This window comes from Trachurus japonicus, chromosome 20 (genome assembly GCF_045865225.1).
Source record: "Trachurus japonicus isolate A0001 chromosome 20, Traja_1.0".
NCBI classification, from domain to species: Eukaryota; Metazoa; Chordata; class Actinopteri; order Carangiformes; family Carangidae; genus Trachurus; species Trachurus japonicus.
The window spans coordinates 1,764,558-1,791,296 of record NC_140926.1 but is presented as its reverse complement, the minus strand read 5'-3'; the positions used below and the strand labels follow the sequence as shown (position 1 = coordinate 1,791,296).

General features: G+C 39.4%; 1 protein-coding gene across 1 annotated transcript in view; it reads right to left on the bottom strand.

The window, feature by feature from the left end:
- Window positions 1-26,739, bottom strand: part of LOC146966017 (reversion-inducing cysteine-rich protein with Kazal motifs-like) — an 83,031-nt gene that overhangs the window by 22,832 nt on the left and 33,460 nt on the right. The window contains exons 2-10 of the mRNA XM_085763435.1: window positions 24,758-24,816; window positions 16,617-16,691; window positions 9,502-9,538; window positions 8,455-8,540; window positions 7,487-7,534; window positions 6,624-6,657; window positions 5,558-5,755; window positions 3,682-3,946; window positions 2,702-2,875 (exon numbers count right to left, since the gene is read on the bottom strand). Of these exons, the coding sequence (XP_085619561.1) occupies window positions 2,702-2,875; window positions 3,682-3,946; window positions 5,558-5,755; window positions 6,624-6,657; window positions 7,487-7,534; window positions 8,455-8,540; window positions 9,502-9,538; window positions 16,617-16,691; window positions 24,758-24,816 (976 nt within the window). The remainder of the gene's footprint in view (window positions 1-2,701; window positions 2,876-3,681; window positions 3,947-5,557; window positions 5,756-6,623; window positions 6,658-7,486; window positions 7,535-8,454; window positions 8,541-9,501; window positions 9,539-16,616; window positions 16,692-24,757; window positions 24,817-26,739) is intronic.

Sequence of the window (26,739 nt, the reverse complement as noted above, 5' to 3'; positions counted from 1 at the left end):
GCAATTTAAAAAAAACAAACTTAAAATTCAAACCAGCTCTTGGTCGTGTTGCAATCAGCTGCTGATTCGTATTAAAAACCACTTCCTGTGTTCGGTAACAACAGAGAAATAAAGTTTTTTTAGTTTTTTTATTTGTATGTTTTTATTTTCCGCCTCAGAAGGAAGAAAAGGAAAACAAACAAACGAGGAACGAATGAGAATCTGAAGACTGAAACTTGTTTGTCACATCATCTATCAGCTGTTATGAACCGGCTGCAGTGCGTCGTCACGGCAACCAGGGGGCAGAGCAGAGCAGAGCAGAGCGGCCGGCAGTTAAAGGATGGATTCACTGCAAAAACTCAAAATCTTTCCAAGAATTTTTCTCTTATTTCTTGTCAAAATGTCTCATTTCTAGTCAAAACTAATCTCTTTCCACTTTAAATAAGACTCATCACCTAAAAATGAACTTGTGTTTAGAAAATTTTCACTTGAAATAAGTAGAAAAATCGAAAAAAGGAAGAAAAACTTGCTCCACTATCAGATTTTTCTACTTATTTCAAGTGAAAATTTGTTTGAAACAAGTGAAAATGATCTAAAAACAATTCATTTTTTATGTGATGAGTCCGATTTTAAGTAGAATGAGATTTGTTTTGACTAGAAATGACATTTTGACTAGAAATAAGACAAATATTCTTGGTGAGATTTTGAGTTTTGGCAGTGGAGGAGGAGGAGGAAGAGGAGGACACTGCAAAAACTCAAAATCTTTCCAAGAATATTTGTCTTATTTCTTGTCAAAATGTCTAATTTCTAGTCAAAACTAAACTCTTTGCACTTGAAATAAGACTCATCAACTAATATTTTGAGTTTTTGCAGTGTCCATGTGTGTGTGTTTGTGTTTGCCTGAACTCCAACTCCCACAATGCCGCAGTGTGAGCTCCATCCATCACATCATCACCATCCGTAGTTTCTTAGTGAACGATAAACAAACAGCTACGTCGTCGTCGTCATGACACCCGAACCCGACAGGAAGTGTTCGGTGTGACGACGTAAAACAAACTGCTCAGTGTTTGATCATGTTCAGTCTCAGCAGGACACACACACACACAGCGGTGGTGTGTGTGAAGTTTGTTTTCATGTGTGTGTGTGTGTGTGTGTGTGTGTGTGTGTGTGTGTCAGCGACGCCTTTGAAGCCCGCTCCAGTTGACCTTCGTCCTCGAGCGTCGACAGAGAGTAAAACACCGAGCGGTCGCCGTCGGTCTGAGTCTGAGGCGCTTTGTGTTTTCACAGGAAGATTAAAACTGAGAAACGTTCAAGTGCTGCTGCTTTAAACCAGTTTAAACCGCTTTAAACCGCTTTAAACTAAAATTAAAGCTTATTAAAGTTATTGTTTTGGCCAGTTTTATTCTTCCTCCTAACAAAACCAACCATACGTGCCACAGTTTTGCAACTTTAGAAACTTTTGTCTAATTAAATCCAGCACAAATTATGAACTCATCACTTATTATCACTTATTAAAACGTATTAAATCTTTCTTCTCCAACAATTTTTTGCTCAATTGTCACCAAATTTGCTGCGACTGCATCTTCAGACCGTCCTCCACAAAGTTAACACCCCAATTTTTTGATATAAGCCTCCAGTGCATGAAAACGTTTGACTGTAAACATAAACCAGACAAAAAAATGATAAAATATTTAGCATTTTATATATTATACACTATAGTATATCGTTAACACAATATTTTGGAGTTGTGGTTGATGAAGTTTGGCAAATATGTTATGTTAATGTTTATTTATTTGATATGGACTTCACAAATACATTGAGACTGTTCCAGTGGACAGACCAGATGCTTTGCTTGGGTGTGTTAGCACTGCCAAATATCAGAATTTTATCTCAAAAACTGAATTGTTGAGAACATTTTGAATTCTGCCCTAATGGGAACAACTGGAGTTAATGTAAGAGTGGCATTTTTAAACATCACATTTCTCCTCTGAAGCAAAACACTTATCGTTAAAGGGATATGCCAACATTTTTTTTTTTTTTTCCGTGTCTTGCCTCACTCCTGAGTCCATGACCAGCAGATAGACACCATCCTTTCGAATGTGCGTGCAGTAACAAGGGAGATAGAGCTGTATCGCTTGTAATTAGCTTAGCTCAAACACTGCAAGTGTATGGGTAGTGTTAGCCTGCCTCCACCTAAAGTCGCTAATTAGCTTAGCTCAAACACTGGAAGTGTATAGGTAGTGTTAGCCTGCCTCCACCTAAAGTCGCTAATTAGCTTAGCTCAAACACTGGAAGTGTATGGGTAGTGTTAGCCTGCCTCCACCTAAAGTCATCAGAGAAACTCTTCAGCAACCTAGCTTGAGTAGCGCCAAATTCGTCTGAACAAAATTATAAACAGCTGGTATTTAGACAAATTAACGACACACTGCTGATCTAAACGGCTACTTTCTCACCTAAACATGTTTGAAATGTGGATAAAGTGATATATTTACAGAGTTTAGAGCTAAAATGAAATCAGTTTCGGCGCTACTCAAGCTAGCCGTTGTGACCAGCTGTTGTATCCCTTTAAAAACAAATCACCAACATTTCCATGCTGTTGGATGTTCTTGTTGTTTTCCTATTTTGTCTCTTGTTACTCAGAATAATAATAATTATTTAATCTCTCAGAAACATTGTGCGGTTGATGCGTCTGCAGCGGTGTCGGCGGTGTAACCGTGGTTACCTGTTGTTGAAGTTGGTGCAGTAGCCGAGGTCTTTGCAGCCGAGCTGACACGGCTCGCGGACGTCGGCCAGACAGTTGATGAGCTCGGCCTCCACCGGGTTGTACTCACACAGCTGGTCGAAGTCCTGCCACGTCTGGCTGCCCCAGTTGGTGCTGATCTCCTGACACATGTCCCTGCACACGCACACACACACACACACACACACACACACACACACACACACACACACACACACACACACACACACACACACAGTAACTGACCTGCTGCATTATAAAAGTAACTAACTACCAGGAAAAGTAACTATTGCATTACTTGCAAAAAATAAAATGCTCAAATATGTCAAATTACTTGGATTTCGCCCCTGATCCCATTTACGACTTTTTTCCCAACCAGTTGATGGACTGAAACAAATAACGCACTAAACTTTAACGTTTTTTTTTTAACGTAGTGCCACATTATGTAATAATATATTGGATATAGTCCAGAGAACGACATCATTGAGGCGAGTCCGGTCACGTCCGCGTGCGTCGCATTAACGCGAGAGCGTGCAAAAACTCAAATATCTTACCAAGAATATTTGTCTTATTTCTAGTCAAAATGTCATTTCAAGTCAAAACAAATCTCATTCTACTTAAAATAAAGTAGCTTCTTTTTAGATCATTTTTACTTCTTTCAAGCTGATTTTCACTTGAAATAAGTAGAAAAATCTGATAGTGGAGCAAGTTTTTCTTCCTTATTACGAGCACGAAAAACCTATTTCAAGTGAAAATTTGTTTGAAACAGTGAAAATGATCTAAAAACAAGTTCATTTTTAGGTGATGAGTCTTATTTTAAGTAGAAAGAGATTAGTTTTGAGTAGAAATGAGACATTTTGACAAGAAATAAGACAAATATTCTTGGAAAGATTTTGAGTTTTTGCCGTGTACGTCTCATTTCCGTTCCACCAGTGTTTCCATCCCATAGCTGTTGGCCGTACCTGCAGAGCGAGGTGTTGGCCTTGGCGCAGCAGTGCAGCTTGGCGCAGTCCATCTTGGCGGGGTGGGGGGGCTCGTCCTCGGGGGGCGAGGGGGGGTGGGCGCTGCCCAGGAAGCACTGCCACATGGGCTCCTGGGGCAGCGGCTGGGAGCCACACTCCTGGATCAGACCCTCCATGATCTCGTGCTCCGTGCTCATGGTGCGGAGAATCCTCCGGCACGCCGCCTGGCAGTGGGGGGCCTCGGCCCGGTCGCAGCAGTACAGACCTGGGGGGGGCATGTACTTTAACATGTCTTTTTTTTTTTAAACTTAAATTTTGATTGACTGAGTGTAAACAACAAGGTATACACATATAGATCCATGAATTACATTCCACGTGTGGAGCGGGGAAAAAATCTGATACAACTGAAAACAACAAAAAGAAAGAAAGTACAACAGTCGTGGCTACATTAAATTACTACTTTAACATGTTTAAAACACGTGTTTTAACTATTTTTATTAACTATTAACACTTTAACTGCTTTTATTCTCCATCTATCTATCTTGAAAATGTCTCCTTCACTTTAAACCTGTTTTTCTCAGAATCATCCTCCCAGAATGCTGAATTTGGAGAAAACACGCTGTATTCAAATGAGGACAACTAAAAAGTGGAACGTGCTACGAACTCACTCTTTCCTCTAGTGAAAGTAGAGAGTCTCCTCTTTCATTTGAGACATTCTGTGTCATTTTAGTCATAGCACAACACATCTTGTGGCTGTTTGAAAAGTCGTATAAATCCTCAAAAGTGCCGGCACTGGACCGGGACCAGTTGGAATCATCGTATTCAGACGACACGCTTGAGGATGTGGATGTGTTAGTGTATGTGGAGACTCACTGTCGATGGGGCTGCGTATGGGGTAGGACTTGGTGAAGTTGGAGAAAACACGCCGTATTCAAATGAGAATAACTAAAAAAGTGGAACGTGCTACAAACTCACTCTTTCCCTTGGTGAAAGTAGAGTCTCCCCTTTCATTTGCGACATTCTGTGTCATTTTAGTCACAGCACAACATATTTTGTGGCTGGCACTGGACCAGGGCCAGTTGGAATCAGCTACCTGACTATCTGAAAAAAAATATTAATTTAACATCATTTAAAAAGGCTCTCAAAAAGTACCTCATCAGTCAAACCATGTACCATCAAACATAAGACAATTATTGTCATGTTTTTCTTTTGTCTCTTTCTCTCCCTCTCTCTCTCTCTCTCTCTCTCTCTCTCTCTCTCTCTCTCACTTCTTATTCTTTCCTTATGATCTTATTCATTATTTTTGTTTTGTATTATTCATTTATGTATATGTATTTTTTTTTCCTTATTTCCTTATATTTACTGTTTAATCTCTTACTTTTTTACTTATTTTTCATTATTGTTCAGTTATTTTCCTATGTTATTGTTTTTAAACCGTAACAAATTTGATCTTTGAATATGTTGGGTGAGGTTTTCATACCTCCCCTTTGCACATCCTAGTAATGTTGATACACGACACACGTCAGGATTATTCAGGGTCTTTGGGACAGAGTTATGTTGAGACTCACTGTCGATGGGGCTGCGTATGGGGTAGGACTTGGTGAAGTTGGAGAAAACACGCCGTATTCAAATGAGAATAACTAAAAAGTGGAACGTGCTACAAACTCACTTTTTCCCCTGGTGAAAGTAGAGAGTCTCCTCTTTCATTTGAGACATTCTGTGTCATTTTAATCAGAGCACAACATATCTTGTGGCTGTTTGAAAAGTCGTATAAATCCTCAAAAGTGCCGGCACTGGACCAGGACCAGTAAAATCATCGTATTCACACGATGATACGCTTGAGGATGTGGATGTGTTGCTGTATGCTGAGACTCACTGTCGATGGGGCTGCGTATGGGGTAGGACTTGGTGAAGTTGGACACGCAGCCGAGCAGCTGGGGGCTGTGGCTCTGGCAGTATTCTCTGACGGCGTTGATCTGGGACACGGTCGGCGTGGAGTCGGTCCGGAAGATGGCCTGGCAGTATTCCCGGCAGGTGGTGTGGCGGCCGGCGTAGCTGCAGCACGTGGAGCCCACTGAGCACACACACACACACACACACACACTTAGTTTTATCTGACTGAACCGTGCAGTTTAAGTTATTGTGTTTCATCCTGCCATCTGGACCTCGAAGGGTTAAAAGGATAGTTCAACATTTTGTCAAATTGGTCCATTGCCATAATCCCTATAGTCATAGCAGTATAAGTTTGTTACCTTTAATTGTCGGTGCAAGCTATTTTTAGAACGGCGGAGCAGAGCCGTGAGCTGCTCAGAGCTACACTACGGAGGCTCATTATGGGATTTCTTGGTTTCCCTCATCAAACTCATCAAATACACAATCCAACAACTCCACAACGCTCTAGTGGACAAGTTCACGGCAAAAACTCAAAATCTTTCCAAGAATATTTGTCTTATTTCTTGTCAAAATGTCTCATTTCTAGTCAAAACTAATCTATTTCCACTTAAAACAAGACTTGTCACCTAAAAATTAACTTGTTTTTAGATCATTTTCACTTGTTTCAAACAAATTTTCACTTGAAATAAGTAGAAAAATCTGCCAGTGAAGAAAAACTTGCTCTACTATCAGATTTTTCTACTTATTTCAAGTGAAAATATGTTTGAAAAAAGTAAAAAATGTCTTAAAAACAAGCTGCTTTTTATGTGATGAGTCTTATTTTAGGTATAATGAGATTTGTTTTGACTAAAAATGACATTTTGACAGGGACAGTTTTTCATCAAGCAGTCTCTGAATTTACCTCCGTAGCTTGCACCGACAATTAAAGGTAACAAACCTACTGCTATGACTATAGGGATTATGGCAATGGGCCAATTTGCCAAAATGTTGAACTATCCCTTTAAATGACGTGTTCACATGAAGGTTTAATAAAATCTGTAAAAACTTACTTTCATTTTTGGTGATGCATTTGTAGAGAGAGTTCTGGAAGAAGAAGAGACCAACATCAACACACATGAAACCACAGAAAAGAAGAGACACAGCTCAGTTTGTCTGTTTGTTTTGGCGACAGCAGATGATGAAGATGATGATGATGATGATGATGATGATGATGATGATGATGATGATGATGATGACACAGGAAATGGAGCTAAATTAACTAAAAGGCCTGAACAACAAACAGAACAAATCTGAGCTGTTTCATTTCTATTTGTTTTGTTTTATCTCCAAACGTCCAGAGACTCCAGGAATCTGTTTCATCTCCTCATCAGGAGGAGGAGGAGGAGGATGTTTCTCCTTCACTTTCAATCTTTTTTCAATTTAAGATGTTTTTCAATGACATTGTTTATTTTATTTTGAATTAATTAAACCTATAAAATGACCTGTGTGATTATTATCCTCATGAGCAGCAGCACGAGAGAAACAACGATGAGCAGGTGTGTGAAACGTGTGATGAGTGTTTAAACAATATAAGATTTCAGATTTTAAAAATGGGAACAGTAAATATTGATGGACATTGGCATGTAAATATGGGGGATTATAGCCAAGTGGCTAATTTCCATCCCCATAATATAATTTAATTCAATTCTTTTTTAAAAACGTATTTCTTTTTTTTGTATTTTTTAACTTTCTCTTCTTGTGTGACTGTGTAGTGTACTTTTCATCTTGATACTGTATGTTGATATTATGTGTGCAGCATTTTGAATGACATAAATAAAGCTGCCATATAATATAATATAATATAATATAAATATTCACAGCAGTTATCATATATATGTTGAGAAATAAACAGGTGTCTCTTCTCTTCACTCACCTCTGTAACTTTTTTGCAAACTTTTGTTATGTCATTTTTGGACGAAGCCTGAGGAGAGAGAGAGAGAGGAGGAGAGGAGAGCAGGTGAGTCGACTTCCACCTGAGTACAGGTTTCTAATGTATATAGTGACAATAAAAGAATACACATTCACTCTACACAACTAAACAACACAGACATCGACAACACATGCTCCGATTGAGAATATCATCTTATAGTTAAATATAAATATTCATATAATAACATATATATACCGTATTTTCCGGACTATATGCACCGGAGTATTAGTCACATCTGTCAAAAAATATGTCACGAAGAGGAAAAAAACATACAGCGCTACGGAGACAGGTCCGACAGCGCAGTGAGGAGAACAGCACGTGAGGAAGATGAAGATGAGCTACTGAATGAGGAGGGATTTAGAAATAAAAGCCTCGCTTCCCTCTTGTGGTCATAGCGTAGGCTATATTTTTGATATATAAGTCGCTTCTGAATATAGGTTGCATGGCCAGCCAAACTAGAAAAAAAACGCGACTTATAGTCCGGAAAATACGGTACACAGCTGCACCTCAATAAATCAGAATATGATGGAAGAGTGTATTTATATCAGTAATTCAATTAAAAATCATACAGATCCATTACACACAGATTGAAACATTTCATGTCTCTAATTGTCATGATTCTGGCTTCACATTCAAAACAATTGAATATTACAAAAGCAATTTAAAAAAGCGTTTTTATTATGGAAAAATGTGTCCATCTATTTAAACTCAATACCTGGTTGTTGCTATTTCACCTGAACTACTAGAAATGGACTTTTCCATGATATTCTGACTTATTGAGATGCAGCTGTACGAATACACACAGAAACCCACTCACCTCTGTCAAGGAATATTAGTTAATAGAGTTAAATCAAGTTAAATTTTAAAACCTTATATATATCTTATGTAGTGTTTTGGTGCCGGTCTCTCACCAGTTTGCATTCCCGGCGACACTCGGCTGAGATGGCGAGCTCGCAGCAGCCTAACCCCACCCAGCCCTCGGACTTCCTGGACACACCTGAGGACGAAGCAAACGCCACATGTTGAGTCTCTCTCATCATCAGTCTCTCTCTCTCTCTCTCTCTCTCTCAACTAGACTCCTCTGGCCGTCGGCACGGCAACCACAACAAGGTAACAACAACAGTCTGGAGCCGATCACCAGTCTGACAGGTAGATCTGTTCCCTCGCAGCTTTAACCGGTTCCTGCTGCTGCTTCATGCACTGCAAACACTCTAATATCTTACCAAGAATATTAAATTTTGTCTTATTTCTAGTCAAAACTAATCTCATTCTACTTAAAATAAGACTCCTCACATTAAAAGCAGCTTGTTTTTAGACACTTTTTACTTCTTTAAAGCAGATTTTCACTTGAAATAAGTGGAAAAATCTGATAGTGGAGCAAGTTTTTCTTCCTTATTACTACAAGCACAAAAAAACTTGCTTTCACTGGCAGATTTTTCTACTTATTTCAAGTGAAAATGAGTTTGAAACAAGTGAAAATGATCTAAAAACAAGTTAATTTCCATCTGTAGTCCCTACACATAACATAAAAATGATAAAATACACAGACCACAAGCTACTATACAAAGGTGAGGCATAGAAAGACACAATTAGACAATAGACAACACATTAGACAATACCGAAACATGTATGAGGTAGGCAAAGGACAAAGTGCTTATTTCAAGTGAAAATTAGTTTGAAACAAGTGAAAATGATCGAAAAACAAGTTAATATTTAGGTGAAGAGTCTTAAGTGGAAAGAGATTAGTTTTGACTAGAAATGAGACATTTTGACAAGAAATAAGACAAATATTCTTAGAAAGATTTTGAGTTTTTGCAGTGTGTCTCCATCTACAGGTTCAACCCCCCCAGACTCCAGGGGTTCAGTCATGTTACGTAACCATGACGGAGGCTCCGAGGGTTGAAACATTAAACATTAAACATTAAATGAGCGGGTTTAAAGCTGCTGCTGCTGCTCACCTGGAAGAGTGGAGTTGATGCACATCCACAGCTCATTCTGCAGGACAGAGGAGAGGAAAGGGTTAACGAGGACGTTTTATTAATAAACACAATGAAAAGTGACGTTACTCATCCACATGTTGGACTAAGCTGCTGTTGTTCCTGTTTATCATTATTAGGACTATTATTATCATTATTATTATTAGTAGTAGTTGCACTCTGACCAATGGGACATGGGACAGGGACATATTATGACATCTTGCTGAGAGATGGATATGAGGACCATTATTATAACAAAGAGAAAGTGGAGATTAACGTATTAAAATAAATTATTTTCCAACAAAGTAAAGATAGATGGTATTAGATATTTGGGGTAAACCAAAACTGCGTACTTACTGTGAAATAAAACAGGTATTTGGCCCAGAAAACTATGTTTTGTATAATTTGTCTAAAAAGAAAAGATATGTCGGCACAGCAGAAGACGATAGGATTTGTAATTTATGTGCAGGGCCGTTGTATAAGGGAGAAAAGGTGATGATAACTCTAGGGGCCCAGCACCCAGTGGGGCCCATACAAAACCCCCAGTAGTCTAATCTTTGTATGACTGAATTATTCTGCTTAGACCCTGACTAATACTCATAGTACACTGTAAAAACTCAACATCTTTCCAAGAATATTTGTCTTATTTCTTGTCTAAATGTCTAATTTCTAGTCAAAGCTAATCTCTTTCCACTTAAAATAAGACTCATAACTTAAAAATTAACTTTTTTTAAAAGATCATTTTCACTTGTTTCAAACAAATTTTCACTTGAAATAAGTAGAAAAATCTGCCAGTGAAAGGAAGTTTTTTGTGCTTGTAATAAGAAAGAAAAACTTGCTCCACTATCAGATTTTTCTACTTATTTCAAGTGAAAATCTGCTTGAAAGGAGTAAAAAGTGTCTAAAAACAAGCTACTTTTAATATAATGTGTCTTACTTTAAGTAGAATGAGATTTGTTTTGACTAGAAATAAGACAAATATTCTTGGCAAGATACTTGAGTTTTTGCAGTGTAATGCTGCATTAGCATCAAAACAAAGTATGCTAAACAATACATGATAATACATACGTAGTCTAAGAAAAAAAAAAAACTGGAAAAGTTGGGGGGAGGGCGGGGGCACTTTAGTATTCTTTAAGGGGGCCCAGAATTCCTAGCAACGGCCCTGTTTATGTGACATCCAAGAGGTGGAGAATGAAATTCATTTTAGATTAGATTAGATTAGATGAGTTTATTTGTCCTTTCAAGGAAAATTGTTTTCACCATTTCGTACAAAGCGGCCTTGAGAAGTGCAAATTACATTAATTTACATACATTCCCACATTTCATACACCACAATTACATAGAGACATAAGAACATAAAACATAAGACATAAGACCCTGTACCCCTACTGTCCTTTCTATGACTCTATAAGACACAAACTGTTTAGTAAAGTAGATCCAAATAAGGAATGTGTGTGGTTAGACGATGCTGAGAAGATAAATCATCTTTTTCAGTTGAATATATTTGCATTTTCTTTATTTATTTCTTGAAAAGGCTTGGGCAACGAGACGAAGAGCGATGTATAGTTTTGTCATTTGTTCCTGCTGCAATCGTGTTACATTACACTTCTTAAAATGTTTTTTGTGTTCATCTTTCTTTCTTTTTTGTGTCATTGTTGTGTGAGCTACTGGACTAATTAGAATTTCCCTAGGGATGAATAAAGTATTCTCTATTCTATTCTATTCTATTCTATTCTATTCAGAACACACCTGTGTGGCAGCAACAGGAAGGACTGACAAATACATTTTTTGTATTTGTCATTAAATGTGTCTTGTAAACTCATATGGGATGGAGCACAGTGGTGACATGACACAAAAATAAATTCATTCATTCATTCATTGTAGTAGTTGTAGTAGTATTGGTGGTTCTTTTTAACTTTCTTTAGGGATTGTGGAAAATGTATTTATGGAGATGAGCTGCTGACCCCGACAGTGTTGTAGTGCTGTACTATATGAACTGCTTCTCTGTGTGTGTGTGCAGGGCCGGCCCTAGCATTTTGGTGGCCCCCTGAACAAGATTTTTGTTTGTGGAACAAATCACTGGTTAAAACTGAATACAGACGTGTTTATCCCTCTGAGGTTTGAGGACATTTTCTCGAATTTAACATTTTCTTAAATGTATCTTTTTAAGATACTTGCAGATGTAACAATACTCAAGTGTTTTATGTCTAAATATTAGAACCTCCGCTGTAAGCACACTGAGGCCAGTTTGTCCTAGAACACTGTAGAAAGAAATAATTTAGGACAAATGCTGGAAATTTGAGGTCTGCTTTTTGAAAAATGTCAAATCCCTTGTGAAAACACTCCTTCAGTCATGAGAATGAACTGTTTTGGTGCTTGAAATAGGATATGAATACAGTAATAGATACGTGTAGAAAACAAGTCTAAAATGACATTTTGTCAGATTGCTTTTTGAGCACAAATGTTGTCATTCTGCCGTTCTATTTTCACCAAATGTCTCAAATGTGAGATAAAAGAAGCTGAATATTGACTTCACATTACATATAAAGCTCATAGCTGCACGTGCAGACCTCAGGATGTTTAAATGACTTGATGAACCCCGGTACCTTTCTGATCATGTGGCCCCCCACCTAACGGCTGTGGCCCTAAACAACCACATAGAGGGTTTATGCCAGGGGCCGACCCTGTTGGTGTGTGTGTGTGAACGCCAATAACAGAGAAACAGCTATGCGGAGAAGAATGAACGGAACGATATCGCGTTGGTCGGTCGAGCCAAAAGCCGAAAAAATCCATTCGTGGCGGATGTAATTTATTTGTGGCCGAGTCGCCACGAATAAATGAATGTGTGGGAAATATAATTACCGGTATGTGTCTGTAGATGAATGTTGTCATAGTCTAAAATCCCACACACACACACATGGGAAACTTGGTTGTTACAGTAGCGTTGTAACAAAAAGTAGAAAAATATGCAAATATAAAACAAAAGAGAGAGATAAAGACATTCTGTTAGTGAATGAATAGAGTTATGTGCTGAATTATTTATAGGAGTAATATAAGAGTATATACAGGTATTTATATAGTGTTAATAGTTGGACATGAATAAAATGAATAAATAAAACTGTAAACTACACTGCAAAAACTCAAAATCTTTCCAAGAATATTTGTCTTATTTCTTGTCAAAATGTCTCATTTCTGGTAAAAACTAAACTCTTTCCACTTAAAATAAGACTCATCACCTAAAAATGAACTTGTTTTTAGATCATTTTCACTTGTTTCAAACTAATTTTCACTTGAAATAAGTAGAAAAATCTGCCAGTGAAAGAAAGAAAGTTTTTTGTGCTCGTAATAAGAAAGAAAAACTATCCACTATCAGATTATTTCAAGTGAAAGTATGCTTGAAATAAGTAAAAAGTGTCTAAAAACAAGCTGCTTTTTAATATGATGAGTCTTACTTTAAGTAGAATGAGATTTATTTTGACTAGAAATGACATTTTGACTAAAAATAAGACAAATATTCTTGGTAAGATATTTGATTTTTTGCAGTGTATATAAAATGCAGTCTGTTGTAGAATCTAACAGCAGCTGGAATAAATAAATTCTAATATTGATGTTCAGTCACGTGTCTGTTCAGTGTTTTTCATACAAACGTGACACGTTCAAGTTCATGTTCATGTGGGAAAAAAAGGAGAAAAAAAAACATAAAGAAGAAAAGGAAACATGAACTTTTCTTCCTCTACAACTGAATTATTGGTTTGTAAAATTAAAACCAGGCCCTTTGATGTTACATACTGAACCATTTTACACAGATTCAATAAAGTTTTCCAATTTATGACCTTTATATAAACTGTCTGTCTGTTGTAATTTCCATCCATATGTTTACAGTACGAGGCCTTTAAACTGTCTATTATTAATATTATCATCATTATATTTCATATTTCAGGTGAAGTTGATGCTGAACTCTGTGTTAAAGATGGGTTACAGATTAAATATCTGTATGATGGGATATCGTGGGAATATAAAGTAATACAACAACATCCATCTCCAGCTCTCTCTGCTTCACATTAAAACCGCTCCATATAAATTCTTCTGTAATTAAAACATCTCATATCTGAGGCTGTTGTTGTCGTCGTTGTCGGCGGCGACGGGGACGGACGGTGGCAAATCATTTCCTGGTATGAGACTAATTGTCCAGCGGTTCGTTTCGTTCGTCGGTTTGGAGAAACATCTGTCGAGAAGCGAGAGAACGAAACGAAACGAAACGAACGGACGGACGAAGAGGAAGTGCACTGCAAAAACCCAAACTCTTACCAAGAATATTTGTCTTATTTCTTGTCAAAATGTCTCATTTCTAGTCAAAACTAATCTCTTTCCACTTAAAATAAGACTCGTCACCTAAAAATGAACTTGTTTTTAGACACTTTTTACTTCTTTGAAGCAGATTTTCACTTGAAATAAGTAGAACAATCTGATAGTGAAGTAAGTTTTTCTTTTGTATTACGATTTTTCTACTTATTTCAAGTGAAAATCAGTTTGAAACAAGTGAAAATGATCTAAAAACAAGTACATTTTTAGGTGTTGAGTCTTATTTTAAGTGGAAAGAGATTAGTTTTGACTAGAAATGAGACATTTTGACAAGAAATAAGACAAATATTCTTGGTAAGATTTTGAGTTTTTGCAGTGGAGGAGGAGGAGGTGGAGGATGATAAAGATCTTTCCAAGAATATTGTCTTATTTCTTGTCAAAATGTCTCATTCCTAGTCAAAACTAATCTATTTCCACTTAAAATAAGACTCATTGACTAAAAATTAACTTGTTTTTAGATCATTTTCACTTGTTTCAAACAAATTTTCACTTGAAATAAGTAGAAAAATCTGCCAGTGAAAGCAAGTTTTTTGTGCTTGTAATAAGAAAGAAAAACTTGCTCCACTATCAGATTTTTCTACTTATTTCAAGTGAAAATCTGCTTGAAATAAGTGAAAAGTGTCTAAAAAGAAGCTGCTTTTTATGTGATGAGTCTTATTTTAAGTAGAATGAGATTAGTTTTGACGAGAAATTAGACATTTTCACTAGAAATAAGACAAATATTCTTGGTAAGATTTTGAGTTTTTGCAGTGTGGAGAGAAAACAAAACAAAACACGACGACTCTGTGGTTCATCTTCATCTTCATCATCTTCCTCTTCCTCACACGTCGGAGCGTCCTGTGTGTGTGAATCCGTCTCGTGTTGCGTAAGAGCACGACACATGTTCACATGATGGGATGGAAGGGAAACAGTCGCCGGCTGCGTCTAATTACTGGAGGAGCCGCTGTGACAGACGAGCATCCAACGACCAGAGCCTCCGCTGTGTAATTAACCACCGTGTGTGTGTGTGTGTGTGTCTGTGTGTGTGTGTGTATATGTGTGTGTGTGCGTGTGGTTGGACCAGGTGCTGCAGTATATTCTGGTAACCACGACGACCACCGACCACCGACCGACCACCACTTCCCGTCAATGTCTAATGAGAGAGTTGGTGAAGTGGGTTTAATAAGTCGGACACACAGATACGATCACTGGGTGTGTGTGTGTGTGTGTGTGTTGGGCGGGGTGACACACTCACATTCATTCAATCAACCATTAAAGGAATAGTTCACCAAAAAAAAAAAAGAAATTCACCCTCATGCTGATGAAGACTCTGGAGTACACTGCAAAAACTCAAAATCTTACCAAGAATATTTGTCTTATTTCTAGTCAAAATGTCATTTCTAGCCAAAACAAATCTCATTCTACTTAAAATAAGACTCATCACATTAAAAAGCAGCTTGTTTTTAGACACTTTGTACTTTTTTCAAGCATATTTTCACTTGAAATAAGTAGAAAAATCTGATAGTGGAGCAAGTTTTTCTTTCTTATTACAAGCACAAAAAAAAACTGCTTTCACTGGCAGATTTTTCTACTTATTTCAATTGAAAATTAGTTTGAAACAAGTGAAAATGATCTAAAAACAAGTTAATTTTTAGGTGATGAGTCTTATTTTAAGTGAAAAGAGTTTAGTTTTGACAAGAAATAAGACAAGTATTCTTGGAAAGATTTTGAGTTTTTGCAGAATAGTTTTTTATTCCTCAAAGTGCATCTGGAGACCCGGGAGGCCGGTTCCTAGTCCAACTTAAACTTAATACGAGAGTAATAGGGCCCGACACAAAACAAAAACGTCCATAAAACTACACAACAACCATTTAATATTCCTCCACACTGCTCGTCCACTGCAATCCAAGTGTCCTGAAGGGAGATAGTCCAGAGTTTACTGGAAACTACCTCATTTAGGACATTTTTACAGCCTCAACAGTCCAAACTCTGGACTATTTCCCTTCAGGACACTTGGATTGCAGTGGACGAGCAGTGTGGAGGAATATTAAATGGTTGTTGTGTAGTTTTAAGGACGTTTTTGTGTCGGTCCCTATTGACTCTCATATAAAGTTTTGGTTGGACTAGGAACCGGCCTCCCGGGTCTTCAGATGCACTTTGAGGAATAAAAAACTACTCTGGAGTATTCATCAGCATGAGGAGGAGTCACTAATGACTAGATTTCTCTTTTTTTTGGTGAACTATTCCTTTAAAACACATTTCAACATTTTTACTCCCACGCATGTGATGACTCATCGTCACCTGTCCATCACTTCCATGTTTGATGACGTCTTTGTTTTTATCCAACGAACCAAAAACTCACTTTTTAGTAAAGATTTATAACACTTCTGGACCCGTCAGTCTTTATCTTTCTATTGTATGTGAATTACTAAATTATTTTCTCTTATTTTTAATGTTTCTAATGTTTAATTTCTGTATTATCATCTTTTATTTTTTACTTTGAAGACCACCGCTGTTGTTTTTACATAAGGGAAGTATTTGCATAAACCTTTTATAACTTCCACCTCTCTTGCACAATGTTTAATTTCATTATTTCCATTGTTTTGTTGGTTTTATAACGTGCAAACTCAAATTTCAACATCATTCAACAGGAAAAAAACAACAAAGCAGCTGGAGAGATGAAAATAAACCATTAATATTCAATACAACAGGTGAAGCTGGTGTTTACAGGTGAAGTTAGAGGTCAGTGAACTCACCATGGACTCTGGGCAGTAGCTGGGTAACCGCTGGAGGAGATGCTTCAGACGAGACTCACTCTTTATAGTGGCGAGCTGCAACACACACACACACACACACACACACACAGTCAGTTAGTGTAAACACACACACTTTAAACCCACAGACTGAGAGTGTGTGTTCAGTGTGTGTGTGTGTGTGTGGGATCGGTCGCTGGAAGTGTCGTCTAATTCCAATTAACTGATCAAATATGACAGAGATTTAGAGGGAAGTGATTAAAAAGGAGTTTCTGGTTTCATGTTGAAGAGAAAAATGTGTCTCACACACACAGACACACAGACACAGACACACACACACACACACTCGGTGACTCATCAGACTGTTTGTAGTCGAGTTAAATGGAATCAGATCATTGACATAAATAAAATCTGAATAACTTCACGTCTCACGAGTCGAAGCGACGTCCACACGACTAAAACTGGAACCATCCAGACTCACACACCTGAAACACACACACACACACACACACACACACACACCTGAGTGATTCATCTGAGCATGCGCGAGCCGGTGTAAACAGAAACAGGAAGTAGACGGACCCTAACCCTCCCCACATGTGTCACTCGCTGTGTTTTCTCAAAATAAAATGCTTTCAGCAGCGTCTCAAACTAAAACTCTGACGAGACTCAAAACTAAACAAACGGGAATGAGTTTCCACGGTGCAAAAGGTGACTAATGCAGGTTTTTAATTATACAGGTGGCTAATACATGTGGCTAATACAGGCGGCTAATGCTATACATGTAGTATCACAACAAACTGAGGCCAGAAGGACTCGACAACCAGAACCCAAAACCGTCTGGTCCACGGCCATGTTGCCAGAAATCACTGAATCATTTCAACATGTATTCAATCAGCCTTTAGATTTAAACAGAAACTAAAACTATCCACTAGGGGTGGAGGGAAAAAAACAATTGATGTAAGAATCGCGATTCTTATCCTCTACGGTTCTGGATCGGCCCTCACAGGCTTCCGTACTCAGCGTTGCAGTGAGCGAAGATAACCGACGCTCATTAACCGACTATTAACCGTTAACTGCAGCCAAACACCAGGCTGAAGAGAGAGGAACAGTTACAGGCCTTTTCAATTTCAATGCACATCCATCGAGAATCGAATCAAATCGTGACCCTAATAAGAATTGGAATCGAATCTCTGTCCTCTGTCCTACAGCATCTACATGTATCTACAGTCACATTGTTTACGTTGTGTGTTTTAATCCATCCTGTAACACACAATGACAGACAGGATCATTGTTGATGTGCAGAGGAACGAGATCACAGCTGTTTCTTTCATCCTGACACTTAAACCTGAGCTGCTTCTATACTGAAAAACTCTGACCAGTCAAACTGTCGGATGTTAGAGACTCATGCTGCATTCAAAACAACTCCGAGGTCGGAATTCCCAACTCGGAAATTTCCGACATCATTGCATTAACGCTGCAGGAACTCGGAAGAGAAAAAACATGGACACCTGTAGGAAGTTTGGCGTATTGTGGCTCACAGCTGAATACGAAAAATGAATGCAGCAGTAAATTATGTTTATTTTGGAGGCAAATGAAGAGGAGAGGAGACGCACATATAATGTTACAGCCTTGATAACAGTTAAACCTTATTTCCGTCACATAGGAGGAAACACAATTTCACACCATACAACAATCACAGCTTAATATAAACATATTTAATATAGGCTACTGCAATAATACACAAAAAATATGCATTCAAACCTCAACAAACAACTTAAAATGTTTAAATTCTAACCGTTTAAGACGAGGGCCGCCATGTTTTGATGTTGTCGTGACGTCAAGTCTGAAAGTCGGAGCTCTGACTGAAATGATACCCGAGTTTCCGACCTGTAACTTCCGAGTTCGACGCCGTTCAATTCATTTTTGACATGTCAGAATTAGTTTCTCCGAATTGTTTTGAATGCAGCGTAATTCATCTGTCTGACCATCAGAACTATGACACATGAAACAGTAAACACGGCTGATGGATTGAAAAAATTACAGCTCAAATGAATTTACTTTCGGTCATTGAAAACTGGTTCCTGAATGCAACTCGGTCAAAGTAAAAAGACGAATCCTCCAGATGTGTTGCAGTTCCCTTAGTTCATGCTGCTGTAGATTTTAAACTTTGGCGTCTCTGTCTCTCGTCTTTTTGCCGCTCAGTGGGCGTAACCGCGGCGACGTCCTAGTACGGTGACGTCATGTGCAAATAACCCTCTGTTTACATTGTTGTACTCCGGTTTCATACTATTTCCCAGAACCCAAGAAGTGAAAAAAACCTCAGTGGAATAAAACTTCACAGCTTCTCCAGGTGAACTCCACCTGATGGTTTACAGATCTGCTCTTTGAAGTCGTTCCTCCCCCTCCTCCCCCTCCCCCTCCTCCCCCCCTCTGAGCTGTGAGTCACTGGCAGAGATTATTGGCAGTGATCAGCATCAGCAGATGAAATCGATCGTTTTCACTTTGAAGAGGCCGAAGCTCTTTTTTTTTTATTGTCTCATGGATCAGTGTGTGAGCTGCTCTCCAGCTCCGAGGAATGTGCTCCGGCCCTGGGAAACACAGTCCCTCCCAACACCCCACACACACACACACACACACACACACACACACACACACACACACACACACACAGCCAACACACACACACACACACACACACACACACAGCCATAACACTTCTCAGCGCGGTGTGAACCAACAGTCTCTGGCTGCAGAGTGAAGTCATGAAACCCGCTGACTGAGATTTACAGCCTCACACGCTGCCACTGGCCCCGCCCCCTCGTTTCCTCCTCTGCAGCGATTGGACGTCGTCGCCGCACCGACTTCACACACTCTGAAAATTAACGATCCCAGAGAAGCTAAAAGCTGGAAGAAGAGATCATAAATCTGACAGTTTCACCAAATGTCAAAAGTTTGATTTTTATGTCAGGAGCGAATTCTGCTGCAACTTCCTGTTTCTGTTTCAACTTTCATCTCTGTGGTCGTTTTGTCTCAGACTTCAGTCCATAAGTCCATCGGTCCATCGTTCCTTAGGTCCATTAGTCCACCGGTCCATCAATCCATCGGTCCTTAGGTCCATCGGCCCATCGTCCTTAGTTCCATCTGTCCTTAGGTCCATCAATCCATCGGTCCATCGGCCCTTAGGTCCATCGGCCCTTAGGTCCATCTGTCCATCAATCCATCGGTCCTTAGGTGCATCTGTCCATCGGTCCATCAGTCCATCGGTCCATCGGTCCTTAGGTCCATCTGTCCTTAGGTCCATCGGTCCTTAGGTCCATCGGTCCATCAGTCCATCGGTCCATCGGCCCTTAGGTCCATCGGCCCTTAGGTCCATTGATTCTTAGGTCCATCACTCCATTGGTCCTTAGGCCCATCTGTCCTTAGGTCCATCACTCCATCGGTCCTTAGGTCCATCGGCCCTTAGGTCCATCGGTCCATCGTTCCTTAGGTCCATCAATCCATCGTCCTTAGGTCCATCGGTCCTTAGGTCCATCGGTCCATCGGTCCTTAGGTCCATCAATCCATCATCCTTAGGTCCATCGGTCCTTAGGTCCATCAATCCATCGTCCTTAGGTCCATCGGTCCTTAGGTCCATCGGTCCATCGGTCCTTAGGTCCATCAATCCATCGTCCTTAGGTCCATCGGTCCTTAGGTCCATCGGTCCATCGGTCCTTAGGTCCATCAATCCATCGTTCTTAGGTCCATCGGTCCTTAGGTCCATCAATCCATCATCCTTAGGTCCATCGGTCCTTAGGTCCATCAATCCATCGTCCTTAGGTCCATCGGTCCGTAGGTCCATCAATCCATCGTCCTTAGGTCCATCGGTCCTTAGGTCCATCAATCCATCGTCCTTAGGTCCATCGGTCCGTAGGTCCATCAATCCATCGTCCTTAGGTCCATCGGTCCTTAGGTCCATCAATCCATCGTCCTTAGGTCCATCGGTCCTTAGGTCCATCAATCCATCGTCCTTAGGTCCATCGGTCCTTAGGTCCATCAATCCATCGTCCTTAGGTCCATCGGTCCGTAGGTCCATCAATCCATCGTCCTTAGGTCCATCGGTCCTTAGGTCCATCGGTCCTTAGGTCCATAGGCCCTTAGGTCCATCAGTCCTTAGGTCCATCAATCCATCGTCCTTAGGTCCATCGGTCCGTAGGTCCATCAATCCATCGTCCTTAGGTCCATCAATCCATCGTCCTTAGGTCCATCGGTCCTTAGGTCCATCGGTCCTTAGGTCCATAGGCCCTTAGGTCCATCAGTCCTTAGGTCCATCAATCCATCGTCCTTAGGTCCATCGGTCCTTAGGTCCTTAGGTCCATCGGTCCATTGGTCCTTTAGTCCATCAGTCCACCAGTCCATCAGTCCATCAATAGACCAGGCCCTTGGTCCACCGATCCATTGGTCCTTCAGTCCATAATTCCATAAGTCCATCGGTCCTTCCATCAATCAGTCCTTCAGTCCATTGTCATTGTTCCTTTGGTCCTTCAGTCCTTCATTCCTTAATCCATCTGGACTCTGTCCTCCTTCAGGCTGCAGACGCTCATGATGTGTTTGTGATGTCCTGTTCTTGTTCTGGTTCTTTATCAGAGCAAACTGAACCAGAGGAATTCAGACCCCCCCCCCCCCTCCTCCTCCTCTCCCCCCCTCCTCTCTGAAGTGACAGGAAGACACAACGCCAAGCCGAGCGACGCTGATTCACTGGCACATCATCAAAGAGGAAATCTCAGTGTGGCAACAAAAGCAGAGCGGGTTGTTGGTCCGTCTGTGTGAGAGGTGAATAGAAGCTGCTGCAGACGGACTCACGGACTCACAGGAGGACTCAACGTCAACGTCAGCACCAACAACCTTCAGGTTCAGGTTCTGTTGTAATCATCATCACTTTTTAAATTGGAACGTCCAGATTATTTCTGATCTCATTACAGTCTATTAAAAACATTAGAATTAGATCAAACTCCTGGACTCAGAGTCATTGATCACATTGTGACCTTCAGTCTGATTCTTTCATGTATCAAAATAAAGAAATAAAGATTATTCTAGGGATGCACGATAACTTTTTTTTAAAACCGATAACCGATAACTGATAACCGATAACATACCTGGAGATAAGAAAGACTAGACAGTTTTGACTCTTTGAATGAAGATATTCTATTAGCCAGCCTTTCAAACATTTGCTAAAAGATATCAAACAAAACTTTTTGATATCTATGTCAAATAGTTGACATGATATTTGATGAACATCTATTTAAATAAGGTGCATAGATAGATAGATAGATAGATAGATAGATAGATAGATAGATAGATAGATAGATAGATAGATAGATAGATAGATAGATAGATAGATAGATAGATAGATAGATAGATAGATAGATAATGCACTGACACAAGTTAGTTAAACACACTGATAAAGTGCTTCCAAAGTACCCACAAAATAAAGTTAAAGGATCTTGGCTGGTTTTATACAAATGAAGAACTTTTCACTAAAGTAAATGAGGTTATTCGTTATGTTATCAACGTTTTCTAGGACAAATAACAAAGTCCAGTTGCTTTCGATTTAAAATTTCCTTTGGGGATGACGTCATAACTTCCTGATATCGTGCACCCCTCGATTATTCGTCTATATTTAACCTCCTTGCTCTTTATCCTGGGTGGAAACAGAACCAGAACCAGGTCGTTAGAGTCTAAACCATCCTGGTCGTTACACCCCACTCCCCAACACACACACACACACACCCCTACATTAAACCACGCTGCAGCTTTAACCACCACCTCTAAAGGGGCAGGGGGGTGTTTAGAGCTCATTACATCTCTCCACCTCCTCCTCCTCCTCCTCCTCCATCTTCATCCGTCACTAAACATCTTTCATTTGGCAGAATGATGATGTCAACCAATAAGAGGACAACCGCCCTCTTCAATGCCCCCCCCCACCCTCCTCCCTCCCCCCTCCCCTCTCTCCCCCTTTTCCTCCGTCCTCTTCCCACTTCAAAAGCAGGAATAAGGTTTGAACTCTGCCTGTCTGTCGCTGGCAGAGAAAAGACTCTTTCACGTCTTCTTTATGTCGGTAAAGAAGGACGAGAGAGAGAGTAGGGGGGGTTTGGGGGGGAGATAGAGATAGAGAGAAGGGGTGGGGGTGGGGGGGGGGTATTGGGGGGCGTCACCTGCTCCCAACCGGGTGAAGCTGAACTTTTTATTCTGCACTTCAAAGCAACAAGAGACAAAAAAACTTTTTACACTCGTCTCCTTCAAAAACCTCCATTCATGGATTCAGACCCATGAATGTAATGGGCTGATGAGTGTGTGTGTGTGTGTGTGTGTGTGTGTGTGTGTGTGTGTGTGTGTGTGTGCAGTGGTGGACAGTAACGGAGTAAATTTACTTAAATTTTACTTAAATGTACTGTACTTAAAGCAGAAGTAAGTGGTCCGGTCGTTTTCGCTAATGCTGCGTTCCAGGCCGGCTTTTGAAATCGTAAATTACAGCTTCAAGTCACAACTTACGACTTTGTAGCGTTCCAGGCAACCCACTCGTGTTTTTCCGACCTGTTTTACCTGTGAAAGTCACTATAACGGCCACTCGTAACTTCTGACCGGTGAACTCGTACCAGATCGAACTGGTACGACTTCACGGTCGGAAAAATACGAGTTTCCTTGAACGCACCATAACAGTCCTCGTCCCTACGTCGCCACATTCACGGCGTTCCTTGGCTGCACACACAGCCCTGCATGCTGTTCTCTCTCCTCATTGGATAAAAACTGTAGGATACGATAAATGTTTTCTCCTGGGCTCAGAGCAGAGCAGAGTGACTGACAGACCCGTGTTTCAGACCAAACACTCTATAGAAGTGATTGCTGTCGGAAAATATAACTATTTAAGACTTATATTAACACAAATATATCACTTACTTCTGCTTTAAGTACATATCCAGAGGATTTGTACTTTACTAGAGTATTAGATTTCTTTGGTACTTATTACTCTTACTTGAATACATTTCCAAGACAAATATTTTTACTTTTACTGGAGTTAAAGCAGAAGTAAGCGATCCGGTGGTTTTGGCTAATGCTGCGTTCCAGGCAGGCTTTTGAAACCGTAAATTACAGCTTCAAGTCACGACTTACGACTTTGTAGCGTTCCAGGCAACCCACTCGTGTTTCTCCGACCTGTTTTACCTGTGAAAGTCACTGTAACGGCTATTTAAGACTTATATTAACACAAAAATATCGCTTACTTCTGCTTTAATTAGTAGGAAGGCTGAAAAGTACTGGTTACTTTCAGGTCTTTGTCTAAAATCCTATTGGACACAAGCTGTGTTTGTCTGTGAAGGAAACCCTAACCCCTAAAAGCAGCACATCAGTGCAGCTGCTTTCAAAGAGTTCATTCTCACTAACAAGAGTTAAAAGCTCCTTACATTCATTTACAAACAATTAGAGTCATTCATTGATGTGAAGAATAAGACATTTACTCATAGTCTTACTTCTACTTAAAGTAAATTTATAAGCATGTACTTTTTTACTCTTACTCAACACTGCAAAAACTCAAAATCTTTCCAAGAATATTTGTCTTATTTCTTGTCAAAATATATAATTTCTAGTCAAAACTAATCTCTTTCCACTTAAAATAAGACTCATCACCTACAAATGAACTTTAGATCATTTTCACTTGTTTCAAACTAATTTTCACTTGAAATAAGTAGAAAAATCTGATAGTGGAGCAAGTTTTTCTTTCTTATTACAAGCACAAAAAACTTTCACTGGCAGATTTTTCTACTTATTTCAAGTGAAAATTAGTTTGAAACAAGTGAAAATTATCTAAAAACAAGTGAATTTTTAGGTGATGAGTCTTATTTTAAGTGGAAAGAGTTTAGTTTTGACTAGAAATGAGACATTTGGACAAGAAATAAGACAAATATTCTTGGAAAGATTTTGAGTTTTTGCAGTGAAGTACAGTAACATGTCGACTGAGCTACTTTTACTTGTAACGGAGTAAATTTTGACCAGTAGTATTTGTACTCTTACTCAAGTACTGGGGTCGAGTACTCTGTCCATCTGCGTGTGTGTGTGTGTGTGTGTGTGTGTGTGTGTGTGTGTGTGTGTGTGTGTGTGTGTTCTCCTACCTGGTCACAAGCTTCTTTACAAGATGAAAACTCGGCAGCATGGTGGCAGCAGGCAGGATCTGCAGAGACACAGAGAGGTTAGAAAACAATAGAAACACCAGCTAGCCCATAATAACTCAAGCAGACTTGTTGCCAAGTGACAACAGCATCCGTTTGTAACCGCTGTGATTGAAAAAAAAGGGGGCGGGGCTTAATTTGTGTCATTCACGCTGCAATTCCACCTTCCACCACAGCGTCAGAGCGGCGCTGTCTGAGTTTTTACTGCAACTAGGCCTAACGATTATTATTATTATCGATTAACCTGTCGATTATTTAAACGATTAATCGATTAGTTGTTTGGTCAATAAAATGTTGATAAACGTCAACCAGTGTTTCTCAAACCACCAGACGACATCGTCCTCAAATGTCTTGTTTTGTCCACAAACCAAAGAGAGACTCAGTTTATTGTCATAAAGGAACAAAGAAACCAGAAATATTCACATTGAAGAAGCTGGAATCAGAGAATTTTGACTTTTTTTTTCTTAAAAAACTACTCAAACTGATTATTAGATTATCAAAATAGTTGACGATAATCGATTATTGTTTGATGAATCGATTAATTGTTGCAGCTCTAAACAAATGTACAATAAACACTGTGTTCCTGCACTTTACACTGCAAAAACTCAAAATCTTTCCAAGAATATTTGTCTTATTTCTTGTCAAAATGTCTCATTTCTATTCAAAGCTAATCTCTTTCCACTTAAAATAAGACTCATCACCTACAAATTAACTTGTTTTTAGATCATTTTCACTTGTTTCAATCAAAATTTTCACTTGAAATAAGTAGAAAAATCTGCCAGTGAAAGGAAGTTTTTTGTGCTTGTGATAAGAAAGAAAAACTTGCTCCACTATCAGATTTTTCTACTTATTTCAAGTGAAAATCTGCTTGAAAGAAGTAAAAAGTGTCTAAAAACAAGCTGCTTTTTAATGTGATGAGTCTTATTTTAAGTAGAATGAGATTTGTTTCGACTTAGAAATGACATTTTGACAAAAAAATAGACAAATATTCTTGGTAAGATTTTGAGTTTTTGCAGTGTTTACTTCTCATTTATGTTTGTGGAAACTTTCTCTTTTACTGAACTTTATTTCCTGAATGAATTAAATAAGGGAGTTGTTCCTGGAAAAGTCTCAAGAAGCTGTGGGAGAATGTTATTATGCTTTAATATAAAGTTCATTATCTGAATACGAACATCTTGGGATAATGAATGTTGATTTGAAATGTTTAATTAGTGACACAGTGAAGATTGAGGTTTCTGGTTGGTTTCTTGTGCAGCTTCAAGTGGAAATGTTCAGAGCTCAGAGTCCAAAACACTGAAACACTGAGCGACTGTGTGAAGGAAGAAGCTGTGGCAAAGACACAACCATCCTGTGTACATGCACACACACACACACACACACACACACACACACTGGCTGGCATCACAGCGACAAACCACAACCCCCCCCCCCCCTCTGGTTCCAGTAAGTGACTTGGCTCAGTTTGTTGTCAGCAAACTGCTCTTCCTCCTCCTCCTCTTCCTCCATCACAACAACAACCCACTGACATGAGGTCAAATACTACTGCAGTTATAGTACCAGTCATATTTAGAACTACTGCAGTATCCATGAGTAGATATTGTATGACTTTTATGTTATTTAAAGGGATAGTCCAAGAAATCCCATAATGAGCCTCCGTAGTGTAGCTCTGAGCAGCTCACGGCTCTGCTCCGCCGTTCTAAAAATAGCTTGCACCGACAATTAAAAGGTAACAAACCTACTGCTATGACTATAGGGATTATGGCAATGGGCCAATTTGCCAAAATGCTGAACTATCCCTTTTTAACTCCCTTTAACTTTAACTTTTGACTCCTAAAAGTTTAATCTTGTTATTAGTGAAGCTTTGATTTGTATTTTACCTTTTCATTGTCCACACACACACACACACACATGGGAAACTTGGTTGT